The 25,909-nt window shown below is 39.1% G+C and overlaps 1 protein-coding gene across 1 annotated transcript in view; it reads right to left on the reverse strand.

The window, feature by feature from the left end:
* Positions 1-1,901: 1,901 nt before the first annotated feature.
* The window catches only part of grm6b (glutamate receptor, metabotropic 6b), a 30,553-nt gene continuing 6,545 nt past the window's right edge, over positions 1,902-25,909 (reverse strand). The window contains exons 3-11 of the mRNA XM_041783004.1: positions 20,231-20,447; positions 17,601-17,736; positions 17,251-17,405; positions 15,583-15,723; positions 15,290-15,490; positions 14,395-14,534; positions 11,312-11,935; positions 10,923-11,234; positions 1,902-2,579 (exon numbers count right to left, since the gene is read on the reverse strand). Of these exons, the coding sequence (XP_041638938.1) occupies positions 2,340-2,579; positions 10,923-11,234; positions 11,312-11,935; positions 14,395-14,534; positions 15,290-15,490; positions 15,583-15,723; positions 17,251-17,405; positions 17,601-17,736; positions 20,231-20,447 (2,166 nt within the window). The 3' untranslated portion in view covers positions 1,902-2,339. The remainder of the gene's footprint in view (positions 2,580-10,922; positions 11,235-11,311; positions 11,936-14,394; positions 14,535-15,289; positions 15,491-15,582; positions 15,724-17,250; positions 17,406-17,600; positions 17,737-20,230; positions 20,448-25,909) is intronic.

Genomic DNA, 25,909 nt, shown 5'->3' on the forward strand with positions numbered 1-25,909 from the left:
AAATAATACATTTTAGGGTTTAGCTCTTATGGCAAAAACATCTGTAGAAACAGGAATATAGTGATAGCGGACTTTATCATGGCACAAATCACTAACAGTGAAATGAAGCTTTCTGACAATGCTCCAGTGCATGAATGTGATAACATGCCCATGATTTTGGCATGCTGCTAACCTTTTGGTGATTCTGTAGCCTTTAAATAAACAATATCAGGAAATTCCAAGCATTGTTTTTAAGAAGTAAAGAAGTAAAAGTAGCTGGCAGAACACATGTATCCTGTTCACAATCACTTGTATCCTGTCTGCAACTATAAATACACAGTTTTCACCATTAAAAGTTGCTGCTATAATAAATATATATGCTAGTTTGAATAAAAATGCTTTGTTGCATCAGTGATTGGATACTTAACGATTCTCCTGTGAGTGGTTTAGGTAATATAAATTAATTGTAGCATCCCAGGAGTCTTCATCATAAATAGTAACAGGAGAAGGTGTTGGTGCACTTTAACAGCTACTTCCTTCCAGTGCAATCAGAAGAAAAATCCACAACACCCCATACAAACAATATTTCTGAACATTCATATACACATAAAACACAATCCATGCAGTGCAACTAGAGCCAGAAAACAATGAGCTCCACTGACCCCTCGGGACTTCACGCACATTTACATCTTCCTGTAGGGGAAAGGTCACTGTTTAAATGTAACCTTTTTTTCTGTAGATCTTTTCCCAGGGAAAATTAAAACAAACCTCATCAACATGTTGAGGCATGTATTGTCTATGAAATATATTCACCACCTTGGATGTTTTTTCCCTTTAAATGATTTTTTCTAAATAAATCCTGGTCAGTATAATTTGGCTTTACTGACAAAGAATACACAGAAAAACCTCTACAGTGTACTACAAAACAATGTCAAATACATAAAAAATATGTAATCTAAGTAAGTGATGGTAAAGTAAGTGATTGTAAAAATATTAACCCCCTTCAGGCTATAGTTCTCTGCAGACTGAATAAGATTGTCCTCAAGGATTTTCCTGTATTTTGCTGCATTCATTTTACCCTCCACTTTTACAAGCCTTCCAGGGCCGGCTGCCAAAAAGCATCCCTACAGCTTGATGCTGCCACTGTTGTGCCTCACAGTGGGGATGGTGTGTTTGGTGTCTGCCAAACATAGCATCTTGTTTGATCGCCACAAAGCACCACTTTGGTCTCATCAGACCAAAGAACTTTCTCCCACTTGTCATAGAGATTTCTACATGTGTTCAGGCAAACTCTAGTCCAGATTTAGGAAGCTTTCTTCAACAGTCCTTTCTCTTTGCCACTCTCTGATGAAAAACCCAGACAACAGTTGCATGCAGAGTCTCTGCCATCCCAGATGCTGAAGCTTGTAACTCCTTCAGATTACTCATAAGTGTCTTGGTGGCCTCTCTCACTAGTCTCTTTCTTGCACGACCTGATCTTGGCAGATTTACACACAATCCTTCCATTTCTTGATGCTGGATTTAACTGAAGTCTGGGAGATGTTCAGTGCCTTGGGATTTTTTTTTGTATCCATCCCATTACTTAAACTTTTCAATATTTTTTCTAAATTGCTTGGTGTTCTTTTGACTTCATGATGTAATGGTAGCCAGGAATGTGGATTAACCAGTGACTGAACCTGCCAGACACAGGTGCCTTTATACAACCGTCACTTGAGACACATTCACTGCATTCAGATGATCCCTATTTCACTAATTGTGAGACTACTGGCACCAGTTGGCTGGATCTATGTTGAATTAGGTCAGTCACTTTAAAGAGGGTGAATATTTATGCAGTTACTAATTCTTCTATTCATATTTTTATTTAATCTGCATTATTTTTTTGAAATCTGTTTTGACTTTGACATTAAAAACTTTTTTTGTCATTAAAGCCAAATTATATTGACCATGACTTATTCATAAAAGCAATAAAAGGGTTAAACATCCAAGGGTGGTTAATACTTTTTATAGGGGCTGTACATGTGGATGTAGCAAAAGAGAAAATATCTTAAATGTAACTGTCCTTTCAGGATGGCTTCACATCCTTCAGTTCTTGTTCAGGTGTGCTTAAAAAGTAGTCCATTTAGGGTGGGAGTTCTGTTTCCATTTGTGCTTCATCCATGATTCAAAAGGTCCAAGTTTTTTGAATAAGTCTGGAGAAAAGCATCATCCCAGAGTGTCTTTGCTGGTGTTTCAAAGTTGAAACCAGGGGAAAAAAATCAAGCCAAAGCTAGGGCAAACTGAATTATTTTTCCCTGATCACCTGTCATTTCAGTGTCCATTTACTGTTAGCTGATGTAAACGCAGACCTGGTTTATTTAGTTTCACTGCGATCTGTCTGGTTCAATCTTAGACTCTCCGTTCTGCTTGTCGTTGGACTTCTGGGACAGATGTGTGGACACGGTAGCAGCCTGAACCACGGCTTTGAAACTACGCTTCCTCTTCTGGACGTTCTGCTCAGGGTGGAAAATGATGACGTAGACCTTGGGGATGTAGAGCATGCCCAGGGACACGGTGGCACTCAGACTCATGGACACTGTCAGGGTGGTTGTCTGAATGAACATCTGTAACAGAGAAACACAGGTCAGAAAGACTGCGTCATGCACACTTAGGGCCACATTATTGGGACATAATCATTTGAATTTGGCACATTTCCTCAAGTCCATCAGTAATATGATTATTTTCCAGTTCAAGAAACTATAGATTATGTCATTCCATAGGCTGATACAATGCCTTCGTTACAATTTTAATCTCAAAGCACACAAGGCAGTGTATCCCCCCTCCATGAATGATTTATGACCTGGTATATAGTCAGGAACAGAGACACTATTTATGGGCTTTAGCCATATCTAATCCTGCCTGTTCTTCCTCTTATTGCAAATCCACCAGTAATAATGAGAAGTGACTTCTCCTGAGATCTACCTCCAATAAATTATGAAGTCATTATTCCAGAAAACGGTATAGGTCATAAATAAATGAAGCCATATGTGCCATAAATAAGATATATTTGTGCCATAAATAAGTCATAAATTGTACACTATCCTCAGCAGTATAAGCAGATCCTGGTGTCTCACATGTTCATGCTTATATACTGTAGTTATTTCACAATCTCTATCATGCTTTTTATCCCTTTCTAAAAGGAGCTGTGGTGATTTATGAGCACAAAGTAGATTGTATTCATACATTTGGCCCCAGGCATGCAGAAACACTGATTCAACAGCCGTGAATGGCTACTTAATTTGTTAATACAGACATCAAGCAGGTAAATCATTTCTTTCCACACATGGTCTTACACATGATGATGCCCGTCGGCTGGACAAAAATTTGTGCCTATATTTAGCTCTTTTCTAAGTGATGATTAATTGAATGGGATGGCTGAATTGGTTGACAAGGGGTCCCTACAGTCCCTCAGCTCATCTGACCTCCTTTCTCTCCTCCCTCCTTTTTTTTTTTTTAATCCACTTCATTTCCATTCGGAGGAGGTGAAAAGACTTTGAATGCACCTCAGGCTTTAATTGTTTCAGCCTGACTGATTCATAATACAGCTCTCTATTAGTCAAAGCGTATCTTGTTTTTCAAATATTCCCCCAACAGTCTTGGACTTTGTGACAGCAGAAATAGCCCACAAGCTAAATTAAACTCAATGGCCAGTGCAGCGGAGGCAGGATGTCCTGTGAGTACAGGAGGAAGTAAATACGATATGACAGCCAACAACCTTAGATTTCCCTTTGAACATCTGAGGGATTCATTTACTCACTTTACTACAGCTTATTGTGTGTTGCATAATTCTGTTTCAACAGATCCTTGAAATGTTTCCATTAATAAAAAATACCGAGAGCAAAGAGCTGAATAAATCACCATAATAATTCCACTGAGGTCAATTTCTATTCCATTATAAAACAAAACTAAAATTAAAGACACATTTTACTGGCTGATTGCTTCATTAATGTATAAAAATTGGGAGTTCATTGTTATTTACTATCCATTAAGGCAGGGGGACTCAACCATCCAGCCACTGAGTCAGGTAAATAAAATGAATGTAATGGAATGATCTGAGCCCCAGTTTTCTGCTTGTTCTACTGACTTCATGATCAGAACTGTGGAGACCTACACGCTCACTGACCAAAGAGCTCCACCTCCTTGTCATGTCAGAGCTACTGTCAAATATTTACAGTCAGCTGTGTGCTGGGACAGTTACAGCTAGTGTATCTGCTAAAGGTGTCTTTGAACCAAAGTTTCACTCATTCTTAGTCCGGGATAGTTAAACAAGGCCTGAGGTCTGGTATGAGATTGCTGGCTCTCATTATGCAGAAAAATGCCGTTGGAACATTTCCCTTTATTGAATAGCCTTTAACTTGAATACTATACGACTTGATTATTATGCATATCTCATGACATTATATTGATCGTTAAGATAAAGTGGCTGGGGAAAAAGTGAGTGGCTAGTAGATTTTTGAATCCACAAGCTGCAGTGGCAGGTAGGCAATAAAGTTAATTTCCAACCCTGAGTGGGTCCCTTCCTTTTTCACCTTTGAGCCCCTCCTACTAGTATAGAAGAAAAGCTGAGGACACATGTAACAAAGTGACACATTGCTGTCCTATCAATTGTAATAATTTCATTCATTAAATCCTAGCTAATTATGCCGTTATTCACTGTTCCTGGATAAAGGGCTTTGTAAAAACTATCTAGTATCATGATTTGATATTAGAATGATGCAGAATGACTGCCAATGGATGAGTTTGCCAAGTGTTCACAATGAGAAGTATACTAACATGCAGTGTACTAATGGCACACTAAACCGTCAAAAACTTGGGCAGCGGTTTGGATAAGCAGGTAGAGCAGGCGTCCATAGATGGAGTCTATGGTCCTTGATGCACTGGTTGCAGGTTAAATTCTGGTGCTATTTGATGCATGTCTTTCCCCTGCTGTCTCTCCCCTTTTTTCCTGTCTCTCTTCAGATGTTCTATCTAAATAAAGCCCCCAAAATAATCTTGAAAAAAAAGAAAAAAAAAAAAGTTCAAAGATTGTGTGTGGAGCGATGGACACTTCCCAGCCTCAATTATCACCATATTGGTGATGTAGAAGATTTGGTATCATTAGCATGCTAATAAATGTTAGCATCCATTAACTGGCTAACATGCTACAAGAAAATGCAGTTCATTCTTATCAAGCACATGATAATTAAGGCAAAATGAGTTAATTTTTAAAGGATATATAGTGGAAATATGAGTTAAATTAGTTATAAATGAATTCTAAATAGCTGTCAAATTTTGATAATAATTGGCTAACATCTGTTTGCAATCCATAGTTTAAAAGGAAGCATGAGAAGAAAAATAGGGTTACAGGTGCAGTTCTGGTAACTGCAACACTACCTGTTAGAGATTAGTGCTGTGTACCACATGTAGTAAAGCATAGAGGGTGCGCAATGTTGTCACTCTCAGTACAAGAGATGTTGGCTCAGCCGGGCTGAGTGGAAAAACAGCCTTAAAAAAACACAGCAGTCTGCTCAACAGATGAAAATGGGAGAAAAGCAGACTGATATCTGCTTAAATTAGGGATATTTGGACTCAACGGAGATCCATACTGTTTCCTAGACTGTCGAGTTTCCTGACATGATATGGACCTGATTCTAAGTAGATCATCAGTGATGGATGTGAAACTGGATTAACGTCAAAGTTTTGTTAATATGCAGCTATAGATCAGTTATTTCTCCATATTTCAGGGACTTATTTCAGGGGTTTATTTTCAAAAGCAAGCAACGGGCTCCCTGCCCACATATTTTTCAAAACAAGATCAACATAGCCCAGCTGTCCCACTTAATCTAGTTTAAATTTAAACACCAGTTGAACCTTTATTAAAATTCAAAGATTACAGCTCTAAAATTTCACAGTATGAACTGTTATAACATCAGATATGTTCACAAATGGAAATAACTTCACTATTTAGCTAAATAGAAATCATATGAATTTAAAAGGCTGTGATGAATATTGATGGACAAGACCGTATTTTTTGTCTTTGCTGTATAAAACTAGTCATGTTAACCAGACAATATGGGACTATTTGTACAGATATAAAACCTGATCTGTTGTCATTAAGCGCCTTGTCACCTTTGATATTATTTTACGATATTTCTGATGTGCTAAAATTTAAGACCTATTATTTCCTTTAAGGTAGGAGGAAGGAGAATGGAGTGGGTTTAGCTTATATTCATCACTATCTAAATGCTTGTTGTATCTACTGTAATAGCCCAGCTTCATCTTGTTAATTCATGTGCCAATATGGCTCCAAACATTTCTATGAACATATTCTATCAGCTAAGGATTTATACTGACCCCAGTGAACATCATCAAGATAGAGATTGTAAAAAAAGAAGTTGAAATAATGCCCCTTACTTTTTTACTCCCTACTGATTTCTGTCACCAGTACAAACTTTCTGCCACCAACTTCCTGGAACCGCAGAGACTTGCACTGACCGGGGCATCATTCATACCCTCTATACTAAAGAAAGTTTTCAATTTGGAACACACTAAATATCAGGAGTAGAGGGAGTGGAAAACATTGATTCAAGTCAGAATCACAAATATTAATTTCTGCTATTCTGCATTGACTCAAAATGTCCAAAAATGATATTTCTGATTGGACTTTGTGTCATCCTACATAAATACAACCAGTCTGAGCACAGCAAACCACACTGCTGACATTTTCCTCAGTGTACCATCTCCAGCTTCCCTGCTACACATTCGCCGCGGTCCTGAGTCAGTAACTGCACTGCTAACATTAACAGCACTAGTGCTAAGAATCAGTAATGTCTGCATGGCTGTGTCTGACATACTCATGCACTACCTATATTTAAGGAGTGGGGAGACACTCAGCCCTTCTTGTTTTCACTAAAAGAAAGTGTTAAGATGCACTGGACTCTACTTTACCTCAGGTACGAGGAAGAGTAACCCATTATGCTCTATTCTAACTCTGATATACAAAAGTGAAGAACTTTGAGAAAGAGTCACAAGTCTGTGGTCACATCATACACTAACACCTGGAGTTAAAATAAGCAGAGCAGCCAACAAATGCTGACCATCACTTTAGGCAAGGCCGCCTATGAGGGGGGATAAAGGAGAGAACTTTCCTGGGCCTCAGCAAACCAAGGGGCCCATGGAGGCCAACAAAATCAAGGTCTACTGTAAAGTTAAGCTGTGATAACCATATTTCGTTTCTAAGCTAAATAATAGCCACTCTTATCAAAGCAACAAAAATTAATTTAATTTATTTGTGCTGTAGTAGAAAAATATAGTATTTTCAAAATGTAAACCCTGTTTCTTAAATCAGAATCACATTTTTTGACAATGTTAACAATGTGGATGGACACATTGACTAACCACCTGGAAAGTAATGTCAGACTTCAAAGCTAAGCTATGATGTGTACAAACGTCAGGTTGTAAGGAAAAAAGTAGTAGAACCCAAGATTACTTTAAAGGAAAATAATTACATGCATGCAAAATAATGTCAAAAAAGTGGCAGAAATAAGTCAAAATTGGCAAAAAGATAGGGCAGACATAGACAAAAAGTGGCAAAAAAAATTGGTTCAAAGTTGCAATGGGGCAAATGCATTAAAAAGGGTTAAAAGTGGAAAAAAATGTAGCAAAAATTGCCATATTGTTGCAAAATAGTGGCTAAAATGGGTGCAAAATGGCAAAAATTGGATAAAAGTGCCAAGAAAGGTAGCAAAAATGGGCGTAATGTCGCAAAACTGTGGCAAAATGGGTTCAAAAAAATTGGCCAAACACTGGCCAAAATGGTCTAGGAGTGGCAAAAAAGTTTTTTAAAAAAGTGCAAAAAGGTGGCAAAAAGGGATGACAAACAACAAAGTGGGTTAAAAGTGGCAGAAGAAGTAGCAAAAATGTGTGGAAAAAGGGCTTAAAAATTAGCACAAATAAGTAATTCCATCATCAAAGCTCCGTGTCTCCGTTTGACACAGTTTTCAGGTTAAAAAAATGTGGTGACTACTAGCCAAGACGCTCAACCTGTGGGCCCATTCTCTTGGCGTTTCAGGGGCCTAGCCCATTCTGTGGGCAGCCCTGACTTTAGGGATATGTCAGCCAATGCTGAACAGACACAAATCCATCACTGGTTTTAAAAGACCAGTGCTGCAACAGTAAATTTGAAACTTCTACAGAACATCTGGCCTTTGCTTTGTTTGGCTAGAGCCGACCTCTTACCACTGGTTGAATGTGACACAACTGTATAGAGATGAAATTAATTCTTCACAACTTTTTTGTTCATTTATAAGTAGAAAGCCGCCCCCCCATGGGCAAAAATACTGGTCTATTTTTCAAATCATGATAATCATCAGAATAGCCTGTGCATAATATAAATTACTTTCCTCCACCTTTAATAGCGGAACTGTTAAAAGAAGAGCTTTACATGATCTTTAGTAGACGCTTTTATCCAAAGCAATGTACATCTGAGACATAGGCAGGTGTTCATGGTGTTTAGGATCTTGCCCAAGAGACCAGGAATCAAATCCTCAATCTTCTGTCCTTAAATCCCTAATGTATACCACTGAGCTATCCAGCCACCCTAACTTTCAAACATCAGGCAGATGGATGTTACAATGGTCTTTGTTCATCATTAGTCTCTGATATTCTTTTTTTAAACTGTTAAAAAAGAGGATTGCTCTGCAGATTAAAAGACATTGAATCCATGTTTATGCTCCTGTGGCAGCTATAGCCAGACTGGAAGCATTATGTTTTCAGACACAGGCTGTTCTTTTATGCAACATCTCAAAAAGGCTTTTAGGGATTTCCTTTAAACTTCGCACAAATGTCCACTGATTCTGTGATGAACTCATTAGATGTTGAAGGTCAGAGGTCATATGAGAGTTTTACAAATCAACCTACAACAGAAACCACCCTGTCTCTGCTTGGCCCAACATTGTACTTTCACTATCCATAATAAATGTATCAGTGTAGGTGTGAACAATGCTAATGATTTTGTGCAGAACAGATGCAGTGTTCTCCTGAAAAAAATTTGAAGACCTCCTTACTTTCAACTGTCTATCTTGTCACTGACTGTGAATACAGTATTTGATGTGGAAACTGGAGAAAAGGCCTTTTCTTCAGCGTGCTGTAAACTCTTATCTGACACCTACCCTTTGGCAGTGATTACAGGCTTTCACTAAAAACATATGAAAACAGTCAGTCAACAGTCAGTCCTGTCAATGATGATCTTGTTTGCTTTTGTAGGTCATACTGAGGCATGACTATGAATTTTCCAGTCTTTTTTTTTTTTTTGGCCCCCCATGCCTCCATTAACAGAGGAAGACAGTGGGCAGAATCAGAAACAGTGACAAGAGAGCTGGTCAGAGACATGCAGGAATGCACTACGGGCTGGACCCCAAACCAGGCCCACCACACACACCCCAAACCACTAGGCCACCTGAACCCCTTCCAGTCTGTTTCATAAACAGCTTAAAAAAAACCCTCACAGGAACTTTAATTGACTTTGATTGTAAGTCTGTCAATGTCACCGCCTTGGCTTCACTATTAAGAGTATGCCATTTGCAAGAATAAAAAAAACTTTTGATTTTGAAGTGTAGACAGGTTTCTACAGAGTAATGTCAAATAAATAAAAATATGAAAGGTAAAATTAAGTAAGTGAGGTCTAGCCAATTGGTGCCCGTAGTCTCCCAATTAGTGAAATAGGGATCACCTGAGTGCAGTGAATGTTTCTTGAGTGATTGTGTTATAAAGACACCTGTGTCTGGAAGGTCCAGTCACTAGTTAATCAGTATTCCTGGCTACCATTACACCATGAAGACAAAAGAACATCCAAGAAACTCAGACAAAAGTATAAGTAAGGGGATGGAAACCAAAGCATTTCCAAGGCACTGAACATTTTCCAGAGGTCAGTTAAATCCATCCTCAAGAAATGGAAGGAACATGGCATATGTGTGAATCTGCTTGGATCAGGCCATCCTCACAAACTGAGTCAAGGTGCAAGAAGGAGACTAGTGAGAGAGGCCACTAAGACAACTATGATTACTCTGGAGGAGTTACAAGCTTCAGCAGCTGAGATGGGAGTGACTTTGTGTACAAAAACTGTCGGCGGGGTTCTTCGCCAGTCAAAGCTTTATGGACAAGTGGCAAAGAGAAAGCCACAGTTGAAGGAAACTCAGATTAAATCTAGACTAGAATTCACCAAAAGGCATGTGGGAGACTCCATGGTCAAGTGAGAGATAGTTCTTTGGTAAGATGGTACCAAAATGGTGCTTTGTCTTGCTTATCACCACAAGCACACAATCCCCACTGTGATGCATGGTGGTGACAGCATCATGCCGTTGGGATGCTTCTCAACAGCCAGCCCTGGAGGGCTTGTAAAGCTAGACGGTAAAATAAATGCTGCAAAATAAAGGAAAATCCAACAATCTTATTATGTCTGCGAGAGAACTATGGCTTTGGAGAAGACTGTTTCCAGGAAGATAATGACCTGAAGCCTGAAATTATGTTGTTGGCTTGTAACATCAAATATCTCTTTGTATTGATGCCACTATTGTGCAACATGATCACTTTTGTATACATTGCAATGGCAAACACCAAATTTTTGAGGGTGTTACTGTGCTAACTGGACTTTTTGATGCTTGCACAAACACACACAGAGATGCCTGAATGGACTACAAAGGTCATTGCAGGGAAAGTTTGTACACGCCAAGGACATCGCTGCTGTCTCTGAATGAGTTGCTTTGCCCACACAGTGAAGGACAGGCTACTGATGACATGGCATGCTCCTAAGAATAAAATGTGCGTTTTCATGTGGATGGAGATGTCCATAAGAATGGAGAGTTGTGGCTGGAACAACTCAGGTGGGGTAGAAGTGTCCAGTAGTGATTATAAAATGATGAAATCCCCACCTTCTCAGTCGATTGAGCTGTGCCAAAGAAGATGGGTACGAACGCCAGCCAGATGATGCAGGTGGTGTACATGGTGAAGCCGATGGGTTTGGCCTCATTGAAGGTCTCAGGAACTCCTCTGCTCTTGATGGCGTACACAGTGCAGGTGATCATCAGCACTATACTGTAGCTCAGACACAAAATGAGGGACAGATCGGACATGTCACACTTCAGGACTCCACGGGCAAACTCTGGGTTAGGGGGCTTCTGCTCCTCATAGTCAATGATGGTGTGGGGGGGCATGACACCAAACCAGATGAACACCCCTAGTAGCTGCAGAGTGAAGTGAAATAAGATTAGAGTTCACACAGGATGTATGATGTGTGTGAAGGTGGGATTTTTGGGCATACCTGCACTGAGATGAGTATGAAGGTGATTATCAGCTGAGAGGTTGGGCTGATGAACTTTGGGGGCGTGACCGACTTCTTCCCCTGCTCAAAGATCCGGTAAATGCGGTTGGTCTTGGTGAGCATAGCAGAGTAGCTGATGCACATGCCAAGCCCCAGCAGCAGCCTCCTGAAGGCGCACACGGCCACACTGGGCTCAGCTATCATGAGGAAGGTGATGAGGTAGATGAGGAAGATCCCTGTCAGCAACACGTAGCTGAGCTCTCTGCCCGAGGCTCGAACGATGGGTGTGTCATTAAAGCGGATAAAGGTGACGATGACTCCAGTGGTGGCCAGGATGCCCAGGATTGCCAGGAAGACAGGGATGATGGCCCAGGGTGAGCTCCACTCCAGCTTTATGATAGGCGTGGGTCGGCAGCCTGTGCGATTCTTTAGGGGCCGCATGTCAAAGGGGCACATGTCACAGGAGAACTCATCCAGCAGGTACTGGTAGCCATCGCAGAGTTCACAATGCCAGCAGCAGGGAACACCTTTGACCATCTTCTTCCTCTCTCCGGGCTCGCAGGGGAAACTGCACACAGACTCTGGGATCTTACGGTCACCACCTGACCACTGCATCTCCTCAGGCTAGAGAGGATGTACAAACACAGCATTGATTTATTGTAGTTGAAGGATTAGCACTGGAAAGGATGATGTAAAAAGTTAGGCGCTGTTACTGTTACTGTTAATTCAAACAGACACTGTTTGGATTAAGCTTTTAAACACTAATTGGTTGTTCCTTACTAATTTTAGCATGGGTACACATTTCAGCCTCAGCAGTGTAATCTAATGTGACATGGCATCAGGATCAAAATGCCTGATTAGTTGGCTGAAAATCAACAACATGAAGGTCACTCTGGATATCTAGTATTAATTTCATTTTTTTCCTGCATGTTCGAGGAGATCTATGATCCTGATTTTCTTTTTTTTTCCACTTCTTTCATCTGAGAATATAAAAACCACCATTACTCTGTAGGCAGATCTGGCAACAACAGGGTAGCAAATCTTCACATTAATACAAGACACAACAGCTGTATTCCAAACTTCTAATTACATTTTCCTGTCAGATGCAATGTGCAGTTCTGCATATTTAAAACTATGTCTGATTTTGCTGTATGCTGGGCCTGCCTTAGCTGGCTTCCTGTCTTAGAGAGCAGAATTACACAATAGCAACGCTGTTGCAGCATCTACTTCTGGGCTAAAAAGCGTACTACTAATTAATTTGGATTCTCATGATTTCGATAATGATAATTGATAAACAATAATTGATGACATCCCTGTGTAGTTTGATTTTATTGTTTAAGTCCTGTTACAATAGCAACGTCATTTCAAATACCTTGTAAATTTTCTAATGTCTCTACTCATTTTTTCTACTCATTTTGTCTGCCATTTGCATTTCTGACCAGTTGGACCTTTCTAGTAGGAAACATTATTTGGTACTTCCTGGTATTTTTGGCATACTGCAGATCTCAAATTTGATAAAACACACATGAGGGGGCTTTTTATTGCTGCAGCCCCCATCTATAAAACAGCTTTCCTGAAGACTTAAAAAGGAGCACAGTGTTCATATTTTCAAAAGCAAACTTATAACATACGTTTAATAGTCTGGCATTTATTTTATTTCATCTTATCCTCTTTGTCTGTTCTATTGATTAAGCCATTATCATCTTCTATCGTGGTTTCAGGATTATCTTTTAGTATTTTATCATATTTTTCTAAGTTATCAAATCATTTTTAATGTCTTTTTTAAGCATATTTTAATTATATATCTTTTAGTCCCTAATTATCTTATTTTAGAATATTTTAGTAGTCATCTTCAAGTTTTTGCTATCTAATTTTTTATTTTGATATTTTATCCCAGCATACTGTCCAGTGTATTATACTTATTGACATTTTAGTGTTTTTATCTTATTAAGCATAATCAATTATATAATCTTAAAGTTATTTTGTATTAATTTATTCGCATACTTTACTGAGTTCTAAATTATTGTTTTATTATCATATTAAAGCATATTTTACTAAATTATATTTTTGTGTGTTATTACCTTATTGTAGTATATTACACCTAATTTTCTTTAAGTATTTACTTAATTTTATCATTTTTGTAAAGGATAATTTATTGTTATGTTTTAATTTATTATTCTTATTTGACCACATTTTAATTGTTATTTTAAAGTGTTTTATTATGCATAATTTTACCAAGTTATATTTTGGTGTCTCTTTAATTTTTTTTTTTTCTTTCTTTTTTTTTTTTTTTTTTTTTTGCATATTTAACTAAATTTTTAAGAAGTATTTAATTTTTTATTTTATCATTTCATTAAAGCACATTTTATGAGTTATATTTTGTATTATTCTATTTTCTTATTCAAGCATATAAAATGATTTATATTTATCTGTTATATCTAGCATATTTCACTGAGTTATATTTCACTGTTTCAATTTCTTATTATAACATATTTTATTCTCTATTCTGTTTTAAATTCTTGACCTTACCTCCTGTGGTTTTCCATACTTAATTTAAGATAGCATTTCCTTTGTACATGGGTGTCTGTTTTTTTCTTAGTCTTTCTTTTATAACATAATTTCTAACATGGATTGTGGGGTGGGGATACAGTCCTGCATCATTTTTTGTTATTTTTTGTTTGTAAGCACTTTGCACTACATTTACTTTGTATGAAAAGAGCAAAACAAATAGAGTTTGATTGGACTGATTAATTGATTTTTGTTTTGACAGATTAGTGTTTGCAGCAGTTACAATCACAGTCATTGATATATCAGGTCTACTGCTAGCTTCAGACCAGTGCACAAAGTTACGATATGACAGGTCAGTCTTACAATTACTACAAACCGCTAACATATTTATGTATTAACTTTCAGGTACCGGATATCATGTGTAATTTTAGAGAAAGCCAGGCGAGATGCTTACTTGCAACTAGTCTCTTCTAAGCTAAGTGGTCTGTGGCTTTAACTTTACTATTCCCCTACATATATGATGATTCGGGGAGTATTTTTAGAAATTTAACTTGAAATAGAAAAAATAAATTTACATTGAGTCGTAGGTGGTTTGTCCACTGGCCGATGACCTTGTAGCCAGGGTTGGTGACATTGGACAGTTGATACTGAAAGATGTCGTAACGACCAGGAGCGTCTCCATTCTCGTTGAACATAACTCCCGTTCCTGCACTGCCTGTGTGATAGGGACAAAGTTTTAATGACCTGGGTACTAGCAGTAAAGCAAAGCAACGAGTCAGAAGGGATAAAGAATTCAAGATCTCTAAACAGGAGACATGCATCCAGTCCTTAATGGCAGAGACAACACCCACACGAAGTTGAATACAGCTTGTGTTTGCTTGCTTCAGTCTTGTGCAATCATGTGAAAGCTGAGTGCAGGAAGCTCTTTAGTGAAGGCTCTCCACCATGCATACAGTTATCCAGTGCACTCTGCTCTGCTGCCCTAACGTGATTGAATGTTGGTCTCAGGTCCCTGCAGGCGCTCAAACAGAAAATCTTCCATACAAGCCAAGGTCATCCAGCAAGAGCAGAGCAGTAAATAGGATGCTTTCAGAGTACACTTTTTTTTCCCTTTTTTCAAACTGTGACTTTTAAATGAAAGACCAGAATGAAAAGCGAGAGTGTTGTGTATATTGAAGGGCAAGGAGTTTGCCCGAGGGAAGGGACGTGCTTTGAAGAAATATGCTGTTTTCTGTAGCTAGGTACATTAGCGCAAACATTTCAAGGCTGACCTTCCTCCTATTTTTCTTTTTTTTATATTTACTTCTTTTCAAACCTTCCGCAACAGTGAGCTGCAACAGTTTGACAGCAACGGTTGTTTTCTCCTAATATGATTGCTTATCCTTTGTGAAAGAGAAATACAAATCAAATCAAAACAAGAATGATAAAACAGAATCTGCCTGAAAAGACAACATCATGTTGTAAGCTTACCATTGAAGTTGACAGAGCGGATGTACTGTAGAAGCATGCGTCCTTCCACAGGGTCCATCTTCTCGCAGACACCCATGGAACCAGGACATAGGTCTAGGTGCATGCTGTGTAAAGCGTGAGCCATAGCATACACGGCATCTATCACAAACTGCACCTTTCCTTCCTGCTCATACTGAGAGTCCCGGCTGATTCTTTCCTCGCCTGATAGATGACAAGAAGCAAACACATCAGTGATATAAAGAGAACAACGAACATTACGGATTTAGAGTTGAATTTAAGAAATGCTTGCTCACCTGTACATTTTCTTCTGGCTGGATCATACTTGATACCAGGGCGTGTTAATTTGCACTTGAAGTCATCCTCCCAGAATTCTGCAAACCAGATATTTCTTCTGTTGTTTTCTAGGGATCTTGAGGTGAAGTACTGGTCAAATCCTTAAAACAAGCCGACAAGTAAGACCTTCATTATTAATTTATTATCTACTACACCACATTTTTCCATTTTTCTTTTGCAATATTAATCATGGTAATGTCAAAATAGAAACAGATTTCTACAAAGTAATGTCAATTAAATAAAAACATGTAATGTAAGATAAGTGACTGCTTAAATATTCCCCCCTTCAAGTCAGTATTTAGTAGATGCATCTTTGGCTGTCATCACAGTGCTGAGTCTGTGTGGATAGGTCTCAGTCAGGCTTGCACATCTGGACACAGCAATTTTACTCCATTCTTCTTTGCAAAACTGCTCAAGCTCTGTCAGGTTGCACAGGGATCAAGCTTGAACAGTCCTTTCTAAGTCCAACCACAAATTCTCTCTTTACCAGCCTTCCAGTCGGCTGCCAAGAAGCATCCCCACAGCATGATGCTGCCACCACTTTCAATTACAGTGGTAGTGGCATGATTGTGTTGATGTGCAGTGTTTGCTGATCACCAAAAGTAGCATTTTGTCTAATGGCCAAAAAGCTCCATTTTGGTGTCATCAGACCAAAGAACTTTCTCCCATGTGCTTTTGGGAGATCTCTAGTCCAGATTTGAAATGATTTTTCTTCAACTGTGGCTTTCTCTTTGCTATTCCCCCATAAAGCTTTTACTTGTGAAGAACCTGAGCAACAGTTGTTGTATGCAGAGTCTCTCCTATTTCGTCTGCTGAAGCTTTTAACTTCTTCAGAGTAGTCATGGGTGTCTTGGTGGCCTCTCTCACTAGTCTCCATCTTGTACAGTCACTCAGTTTGTGAGGATGGCCTGATTTAGGCAGACTTACACATTTTCCATGTATCTTCCATTTCTTGATGATGGATTTAACTGAACCCTGGAGAATGTTCAGTGCCTTGGAAATGCTTTGGTTTCCATCCCCTTACTTACACTTTTGTCTGAGTTTCTTAAGGGTGTTCTTTAGTCTTAATGGTGTAATGGTAGCCAGGAATACTGATTAACCTGTGACTGGACCTTCCAGACACAGTTTCCTTTATAACACAATAACTTGAGCCACATTCACTGCACTCATGTGATCCCTATTTCACTAACTGTGAGACTACTAGCACCAATTTGCTGTACCTCTGTTGAATTTGGTTTGTCATTTTAAAAGGGATGAATATTTATGCAGTCCCTTCTTTAAACTTTACATATTTTTATCCAATTAACATTACCTTGTAAAAATCTGTTTTGACTTTGACATTAAAGTGTTTTTTGTCAATTTCATTTAATTTTATCTATCTATCTATCTATCTATCTATCTATCTATCTATCTATCTATCAAGTGTAGTGCATTGGAAACCCTGTGATTCTTTGAAACTACATAACATAAATCTTTACTATTCTTTTAATAATTGTGCTTTTGTTGTTTCCTTAATTGTTGCACTGATATCATAGAGGTACACATCGGTGTTTTATGTCTACCATAAACATTTGACTGGAGACTGTTAGAGTACAATAAAATATTGTAATGTGAAACATTTGCCCTACCATCAATCGAAGCTCTTTTAGGCAGAATGGTGACAGCCCCCTCAGCCACCTCCTCTTGGTCTTGAATGGGGGAGTTTTTGGCCCCCCAGCTGTCTGAGCCAACAAACAGGAAGTGACCTGTCAGGTTTGCCTTTTTGGCCGCCTGTAGCACCCGTCTGAAAGAGGATAGATTGTACTTTATTGTACACTTTCCACCTTGCTCAGTAACAAGAATCCAAAATCAAATGTGGTCATCAAAATGTCAACTGACAGTTGATCAGTTAAATATGGCACGGTATTATCATTATTGACATTTTTAAATCTGGTTGAGTTTCTTCTCTAAAAATGGCAAGCAGCTGAGTTTGACTTACTTGATGTCATCCTCGTTGGCAAAGATGATGACCCCACGGGCATTAGAGGTCTCCATCAGTCTCTTAATGATCTTTTCAAACTCCCCTGGTCTGGGCTCTCTGGGAATCTTTATGGACTGTGCAATACACAGCCCTCCTGTGACACAGAGATTAGGAATAATTAATGCTGCGTGAGTGTGAATCCCTGTTTTCCTCGGCACGAGGATATACCCTAAAAACAATAATAAATATCACGGCTAAAACATTTTAAAGCACATCTTAAGTTGCTGAAAGAGTATTAATCAAGTTTTGATGTAGCTAAACGTAATCATGTTTCTAGTCAGGATGAATGATGATTATACATTTTCATAACAAAGCAAACATGAAGATAAACCTTAAATTTGACCTATAAACTTAAAGGTTGCTGATGCTAACAATGAACGTTAGCTCTAAACACCACTGTACAGCATCAGTGAACTCCTGACATCTAGCTAGTCTTAGTCTGAGTTTACATAAAGAGTTTGAGACCTTCAGATAGCCCTGAACAACTCTAATAAATTGTTATTTAGTTACATCAGCTGATGCTTTGATGGCTCTCCACCAATCGATTGACCCACCAATCAGAGACCCTCTCATAGCAGCTGCCGGGCTACATCTGGTCAGATTTTGTTTTATTTATGATGTCTGCAAGACTGACTCATGATATCTACATCATAATTCAGGAGTATTTTTTATTCATTTTCAAACTGAAGGTTTGTTATGAAGAATGCCGTATAGACTCTGTGGACAGCCACACTGGCAGATAACCCATCAACAATCACAAAGAACACCGGACAAATGCTCAAAGGTAAGAGAAAATATTTTTGACAACATAGGTTCTCCTGGTAATGCTAAGTAGCTTTGTAGCCTGATAGCAAACTTATTAACTTATATTGCTAGTAACATTAGCATAATGTAGTGTTGACATTAAGTTTCTTTAAAATTAGCTAGCATTAGCATTAACTTAAAACTTAGCGTCCATACCTGTCTAGTAAGGCATGTCAGGCTGAAAAACTCATCACATTTAACAAGCCCTTTGGTGCTGTGCCATGATAGGATATCTACTGTTAGCCAACATCACTAGCATCAGTGAATGGTAATATTTTAGAAGATTTTATCACATTTCTAGAGATCTCGAATTATCTTTTCCTACCCTACAGCATCTTGGTCTTTATTCTTTCACCGAGGTCAAAGTAATACAACAAACAGACCAATTAAATATGAATAAAAGTTAGTCAAGCCATAGGGTTTTTTTAGTTGTTTCAAATGGGAAAGAGTCTGCAAAAGAGAGATTTAGTCTAACTCAGTCATCAATGGCGGACGCTGGATGTTTGAGGGGCTGGGGTAAAAATTATAAAACAGCACCTGCTGCAGATGTTGGTTCAACAGCACAAGAGTTATAAGTAACTTAAAGTGAAATATTAAACAACAATTATGTCCAACCCATTTTTTTGCATTTTGCATAAAATTACGTCAGTTTTGGCTTTTTACCTCCACCAAGGAGGTTATGTGGTGGGTTTGTTCGTTTGTTATTTTGTCAGTTTGTTCGTTAGCAACATAACTCAAAAAGTTGTGGACGGATTTTGATGAAATTTTCAGGAAATGTCAGAAATGGCATAATGAAGAACTGATTAGATTTTGGGAGTGATCTGGATCACCGTCTGGACCCAGGAATTTTTTAAAGGATTCTGTACTATTGGGAGATAGGGCTGATAGCGGAGGTCTGCGCCCTCCGAGTGCTTCTCTAGTTTCTTCTGTTTTTTGTGTTGTTCCAATGCACATAAATGAAATAAACGTGTTTACCAAAACATTTGTAATTGCAACTATTTCTGGGAGACCTGGTGTATTTTCTGGAAAAATTCCAGGGGGTGCCAATACTTTTGTCCATGACTGTAGGCATGTTGTCAGTTTTTGTCCTCATAAAGTGGACCATATAAAGGTCTGTCAATTTTTGTCCACTTAGAGGGAACCGTAGAGGTTAATGTCTCATTACTATCCACTAAGAGAGCAGCATAAAAGGCTCTTTGTCAAATTTTGTTTCCCCTAACAGGCACCAAAGAGGGTATTTTGTTAATTTTGTCTACTTAGAAGGCAACAAAGGAGATACTTTGTCAAATTTTATCAACTTAGAGGGCACAAGAGAGGTAACTTTGTCATGTCATGTCAACTTTGTCCATCTGGCGTGCCAGGTTAGAGTTCACACGTAGAATATTGAATAAAAGGGAGAGTATGGTTGTTTCTGTGCACACTTTTTATGTCTTTTTTATAGTATCCAGGGCATTTTCTCTCAACCACACCGACCATTTAAAAAAGTAAAAAGATAACCAGTCATATGATTAATTTTCAGTGTACAATGTCTGTCTAGAAGTCAAGGCATGGCACTTTTAAGAATCCAATACAACCAAATAAATGCAAAGATAATATGGAATATGGACTCCCTTTACATCATTGAGCTTTGATAACCCATGACTTCTGTTTGCCCTTTTATTCCATGTGATTTAAAGGATTTTTTTTTCCTATTTCAGTATTTAAGTGAGTGAAAACAACATGGCTTGATAAATGAGTAATCCCTTATTGTCATGAATTCATATGCAGACAGCCAGATACAAAACCTGCTTCTCTGGATATCTGCAGGAAGGCGTCCACGCCACTCTCTCCGTAGTTGCCCTCCGAAGCCAAGGTAGAGACGTAGTTCCACCCCATGGCTTTGACGATGTCCACCATGGCCTGGGCCTGGTAGGAGTCTGGAGGCACCACACGGGAGAAGAACTCATAGCGGCTGTTGTCACTCAGCTCTGGGGCGGTGGAGGCGTAGCTGATCTGGGGGATCTGAGACACGTGCATGGGTGAGTGGTGATGAAAGCTTCCAAGCAATCAGAAAACAAAGAATCCCAGACTATTAGGCTGATAAATGGTACAAAAGCTAAAAAGAATGACTGGAGGAGGCAGTGACCCACGTCAGAGGATGATGCACCACTTACTCACTCACAAAACCTTAACAGTGTCAAATAGAGGACTTTCACATTAATACGGACAAGCTGTAGTGCTCTAAAATCCCCAAATTTGAACATTATAAAGATTTAAAATCTTTCCTAGAGCTCATGTTCCTCACCAATCAGGAATAAGGCAACTTTTGCAGGGCAGTTTACTTACGCGGAAGATATAGCGTCACAGTGAAATACAGATGGTAGAAACCACAGCTGTGAAGCATTTGTTTGTAGGGAAAATAGATGAGAAGATTAATTTACTGGTGTGCTACTTCTTTAATGACACAGTTTATGCCGATAGTCTCAACCCTGACCCTGCTAATGCTGGCCCCCAGCGTGGCTTAATGCCGGGCCCTCTGAAGGGGACGAGGGGAGAAAGGTAGACACAAGGGGTAGTGAAGGGAGAAGGAGAGAGGAGCGAGAGAACCATTTCACAGATTATCTGGAAGGATTATAGGGGTTTTAGTCAAATTACGTTAAGCACAGAGGGAGAGACAGAGATCAAGAGACTGGAAAAAGGCTAGCATTTCTCAGCTGTAAGCCATACAATATATTTAATTCTGATGGCCACGTGCAGCTTCAGCGTGCTCCTGTGTTTGAACCTTTACAAACTTGAATTTAGTGGTCAGCCATCATGTTACAGATCTTCAACCAGTTCACTCCACTTTAGTCATGGTTTGACTTATCTGCTGACCGACATGACAGAATGTCAAGAAAAAGTGTTACCATCTGAAGATGATAAAGCTGTTTATTTAGAAAATGTAATGAACAAGAAAACACGTAATCCCATCCAAATTAATCATGTAGAAGCATCTGTACCACTTTAGCTTGTCAAATCAATAAGCTGTATCTGTAACAAGTATTCTGTTACAATCTACGCCGCTAGACTCTTCTCACTGTCGGTAAATAGATAAATGGAAGATATTCTGGGACCCAGGCCAAGGAAACATGATAGCGTTTTAGCCCTGACCTAATGGCCTGATTAAACTGAACTAAAGGTTAAACGTAGAGTGAGCATGTGTATTCTGATGTCATAAAAGAGTATAAATCTTTGATCGTTATGAATGAGCAGCACAATCAAGAAAAATGTCTGGGGTGAAAAATACCATCCTTTTTTGAATTGTGCATTTTTGTATCATTATAATTTGTGTTATTAACTAGCCTGGAGACACCAATCATTGATAAACTCAGGTCTTGTCCTCATGGGTATCTATCTATCTATCTATCTGTCTGTCTGTCTGTCTATCTATCTACCTATTTATCTATCTATCTATCTATCTGTCTGTCTGTCTATCTATCTTTCTATATATATCTATCGATCAATCTATCGATCGATTGATCGATCGATAGACCGATATCTCTAAATCATCAGGGGTTTTTCAGGGTTTCCATGGACTGAATCCTACCTACCCTTTCTCATGGCTCATGATTGTAAGTGTTGGCGGCTCTTCCTCACTCTATTACCAGCAAACTGATTGAGGGGCTGCAGCTGATGCAGAGGTGATGTTTTACACTGAGTTTTTGTCTTAACAAAGCTACTTTTGCATAGTGCTTATTCTACTGTATACTTAAATACACTCTATTAAATAGGCTATAAAACAATAGAGTTCATTGATTGGACTCACAGTTTATGTTGTGTTATGTGATGGACATCTGTCACTGCTAGCTTACCTGTGTCATCTCAACCAGCTTCTAAAGCTGTCTGGTTTCTAGTCTTAACTTTTTTGCCAGCTGCGCTCTAGTTATTTTCCATCTATCTCTCTTGATTATCACCTAGACTGTCTTTGGTCAGAGGGATAGATCACTGAGAACATCTGGAAGAATGTAACGGTGGTGTCTGAACCCTCCCTGGCTGTGAGAACACAGTGTCCATCCCTCACATATGCAGCCTATTTAATGCCACAGTACACCAGTCCTCCCAGCCCCAAAACAGCCTGGCCCACTCTTTTGGAAATCTCTTTTCAGGATGAAGATTTTTAGAGGCTCTGTTTATGGAGTGTATGTGCAGACAAGGAGAACTGAGTTTTGGGCTTAAAACACCAACCTGTACAACAGTTTCTCCTCTTTGATGACACCAGTCTCCAACATTATAACTTTCAATTACATGGCAATGAAAGATATCAAACTTGTGCTGGTGTCAACGTTGAAGGCCACTGCTGCTTCATTCAACACGCTGAAGACACAAACCCTGCTACCTCCATCGGTATTTTTGGACGAGATGTCTAATTGAGATTCTTTTGACTCAAATTGCAAATGCCATATGAATTGGTATTGACGGATCATCTCATTTTGATAAAGATATAATACCTCTGTCGCAAATAAAATATATTAACCTAGCTTTTTAACACACATTTGAGGTTAAATATTTCACCTGCTATTTGAAATGGGACAAAGTGAGGTTTAATCTAACTTTCAATTCCTTGTTCAGCCTTAGATGAGACCCAGTAAGGGTTGGTGGGAAAACTCTGAAAATGAAGTGGTCACTGTAGAGGTACAGAAAGAAAATGTTCACATGTCAAGGACATCACTGCTGTCTCTGATTGAGCTGCTTCGCCCACGCAGTGAAGGACTGCTGTTGACATAGTTTGATCTCTACAGTAAACAACGTATGGGCGAAGATGAATATATGTGGATGGATTATTTTAAAAACAGAAAAGGAAAACCTTTTTTTTTTTTAAATATCTGCCTATGTATGGACTAGGCCCTAATTTTGACTGGTTATTTAGTCTATGAAAGACTAAACGAGAGAATGTTTTGCAGTCAGCTAAGGGATATTTTCAATTTGCTTAGAGGTTTCTGTAGCCCAGCCTGTACGGACTTGTCCAAGTCTGGAAATTGGTCTGGTAGTATGAGAAGTGCCAGTTCTCTTCCTGAGTACTTGCAAGATGCCCCTGAACAAGGCACTGAATCTTTAACCTGTTCAGGTGGGGTTCTTTTATGTCTTTCACTCAGTCATCTCTCCGTTAGTGCAAGTCTGTAGGATTTTGTTAGTGCACATTCATGTTTTTCAGCCTGTGCGTGTATTTAACAATAGAATTTAAAAATCAAATTCCCCCTTGAGGGATTAATAAGGGACATTTTCCAAAAATCATTAGATAATAATTGAGCAGTGACGCAGAGGACAGGGAATCAGAAAATCCATAAGGTTAAGATGTCTAAATTAAAGTCTTTAATCTGTTTATCACTAATGAATCGCAGTGTACCATGGTTTTTTCTTGGAGGTTTAGTTCAAAACGTTGCAATGTGTACTAACTGTGTTGCTCAAGTTAATCCTCTGTTATTTAACTACATGGTTGAGTATAAAACAAACTTGATATTATTCATACTCTGAAGATTAGTGCAAAGATGGGCTGCTGATGATATAAACTATCTCTAGTTTCATTTTCAGTATAATGTACGACACAGTCAACATGATCAGAGTATGTACGGAGGATGCTAAAGCACCTCCAGCTCCGGCTTAGAGCAGATGTTCAATGTAAAGTTGATATGAGTCTAGAAGCATCCGCGGTCCGGAGAGCAGCACATATGGACAGCAGGAGGAAACATACCATTTAGATAAATCTACTCCACAGCGTCCATACTACAAGTTGCTGTTATCCCAGAACCAATGTCATCCCGCTGCCCTGATGCTCTATTTTCAGCTCTGGGTCCTGAGCTGCTGAGAGGGGCTTAGTGGAGGTTGGGATATATAATGCTGTAGTTAACATCTGCCCTTTATGAAAGCTGTTCCTCCTTGACTCCCATCCTAGCATCCTGACTGTAAAGAATGCTCCAAAGAGGACCGCTAAGGCAAGGAGATGTTTCATTTAATGTGCAAAAAGTAATTTGGCCAATTTGGTTCACACTGATGTTTGTTTATAGATGTTTCTAGATTTCTGGCAGACTGTGTCAGTAAGTCGATGAAAACATGACATAATGTGGGATTTACACAGACTCAATGTCCCATCATCACTATAAGCAGTGTAATCAATTATCAAAGGTCAATCATCCGTTAGGGAAAAAAACTCTACTCTGAACAAATCAAATGGATTAGTGTGCAAAGGCTAACCCTAACAATGACTATGAATCCTGGGACATGCACCTGCTATCATCGCAGCAGCATAGTCAAATGATTAACTGTGTGAAATGATGTGTTTCAAAATCAGAGTAGGTTATGAATGATCAGAATAATCAGAAATAAGGTGATGTATGTCAATGACTGAGCTGGAATATAAAGGGATATTTCGTGTTTTCGAAGTTGAGATGGTTTAGGTTCTTGGTGATAGTAGTGACATTAGCCTCCAATCATTTCAGAGAGCATTGCCCCTTAAAATAAAGCACGCTTAGAAAAGTTAGGCAATACAGTGCAGCAGATTGGTATAGTTGCTCCATGTAGTTTAGTGAGTTTAAGGTGAAAATGGGCCAAAAAACAATGCTGACTCAATTGTTCTTTAAGCATTGTATATTTCACCCAGGAAGCATCTGTTTGGCACTATTTTGCAAATGCAGGCCTCTTCAGAGGAAACTAGTCATTCTTCCTCTTCAACCACTTATGCAATATTTTCTGTAGGTGAACATGTTGCGCTGACTGTGGCTTCATAAATGATCCGCCAATAGAAGAATAAAGCTACGGCCATAAACTTAATTGGATGACAAAATTCCATTCTTCTGGTCAGCATGTCTTTCTTCAATACATCTTCAGAAAATTGAAGAGGGTCAGTAAAACACAGGGGTTTAGTAAGACAGGGAACTCTGGATGGGGAGTGATGCAGGCTATAGTTGAAGGTCCACAAAACACCAACGTTCAGTAAAGCAGGGAACTCTGGATGGGGAATGATGCAGGCTATAGTTGAAGGTCCATAAAACACCAACATTCAGTAAGGAAGGGAACTCTGGACGGAGAGAGATGCAGGCTATAGTTGAAGGTCCGTAAAACACCAGCATTCAGTAAAGCAGGGAACTCTGAATGGGGAGTGATGCAGGCTATAGTTGAAGGTCCATAAAACACCAGCATTCAGTAAAGCAGGGAACTCTGGATGGAGAGGGATGCAGGCTGCAGGAGTCTCTGCTATCCGCCGCTATCCTCGATCAGAAATGTCCTAAAGAAGCCCCACTCTAACAAAAGTAGCTCTTGTGGACATGGGTCATGGGTTCCATACCCATACCACCAGGTGAGTTGGGATCTTCCTTACACGCCAGTCTCCACTTACTTTTCTCTCCCTCTTTCTTCCCACTGAGTCTCCATCTGCTGAAGCTGTTGCTCCGTGTACACCGGCTCATAAAAGTCTCTCCTCGTATCCACAGTAAATGGCACGTTATCGTCAC

Source organism: Cheilinus undulatus, linkage group 3 (genome assembly GCF_018320785.1).
Source record: "Cheilinus undulatus linkage group 3, ASM1832078v1, whole genome shotgun sequence".
NCBI lineage: Eukaryota > Metazoa > Chordata > Actinopteri > Labriformes > Labridae > Cheilinus > Cheilinus undulatus.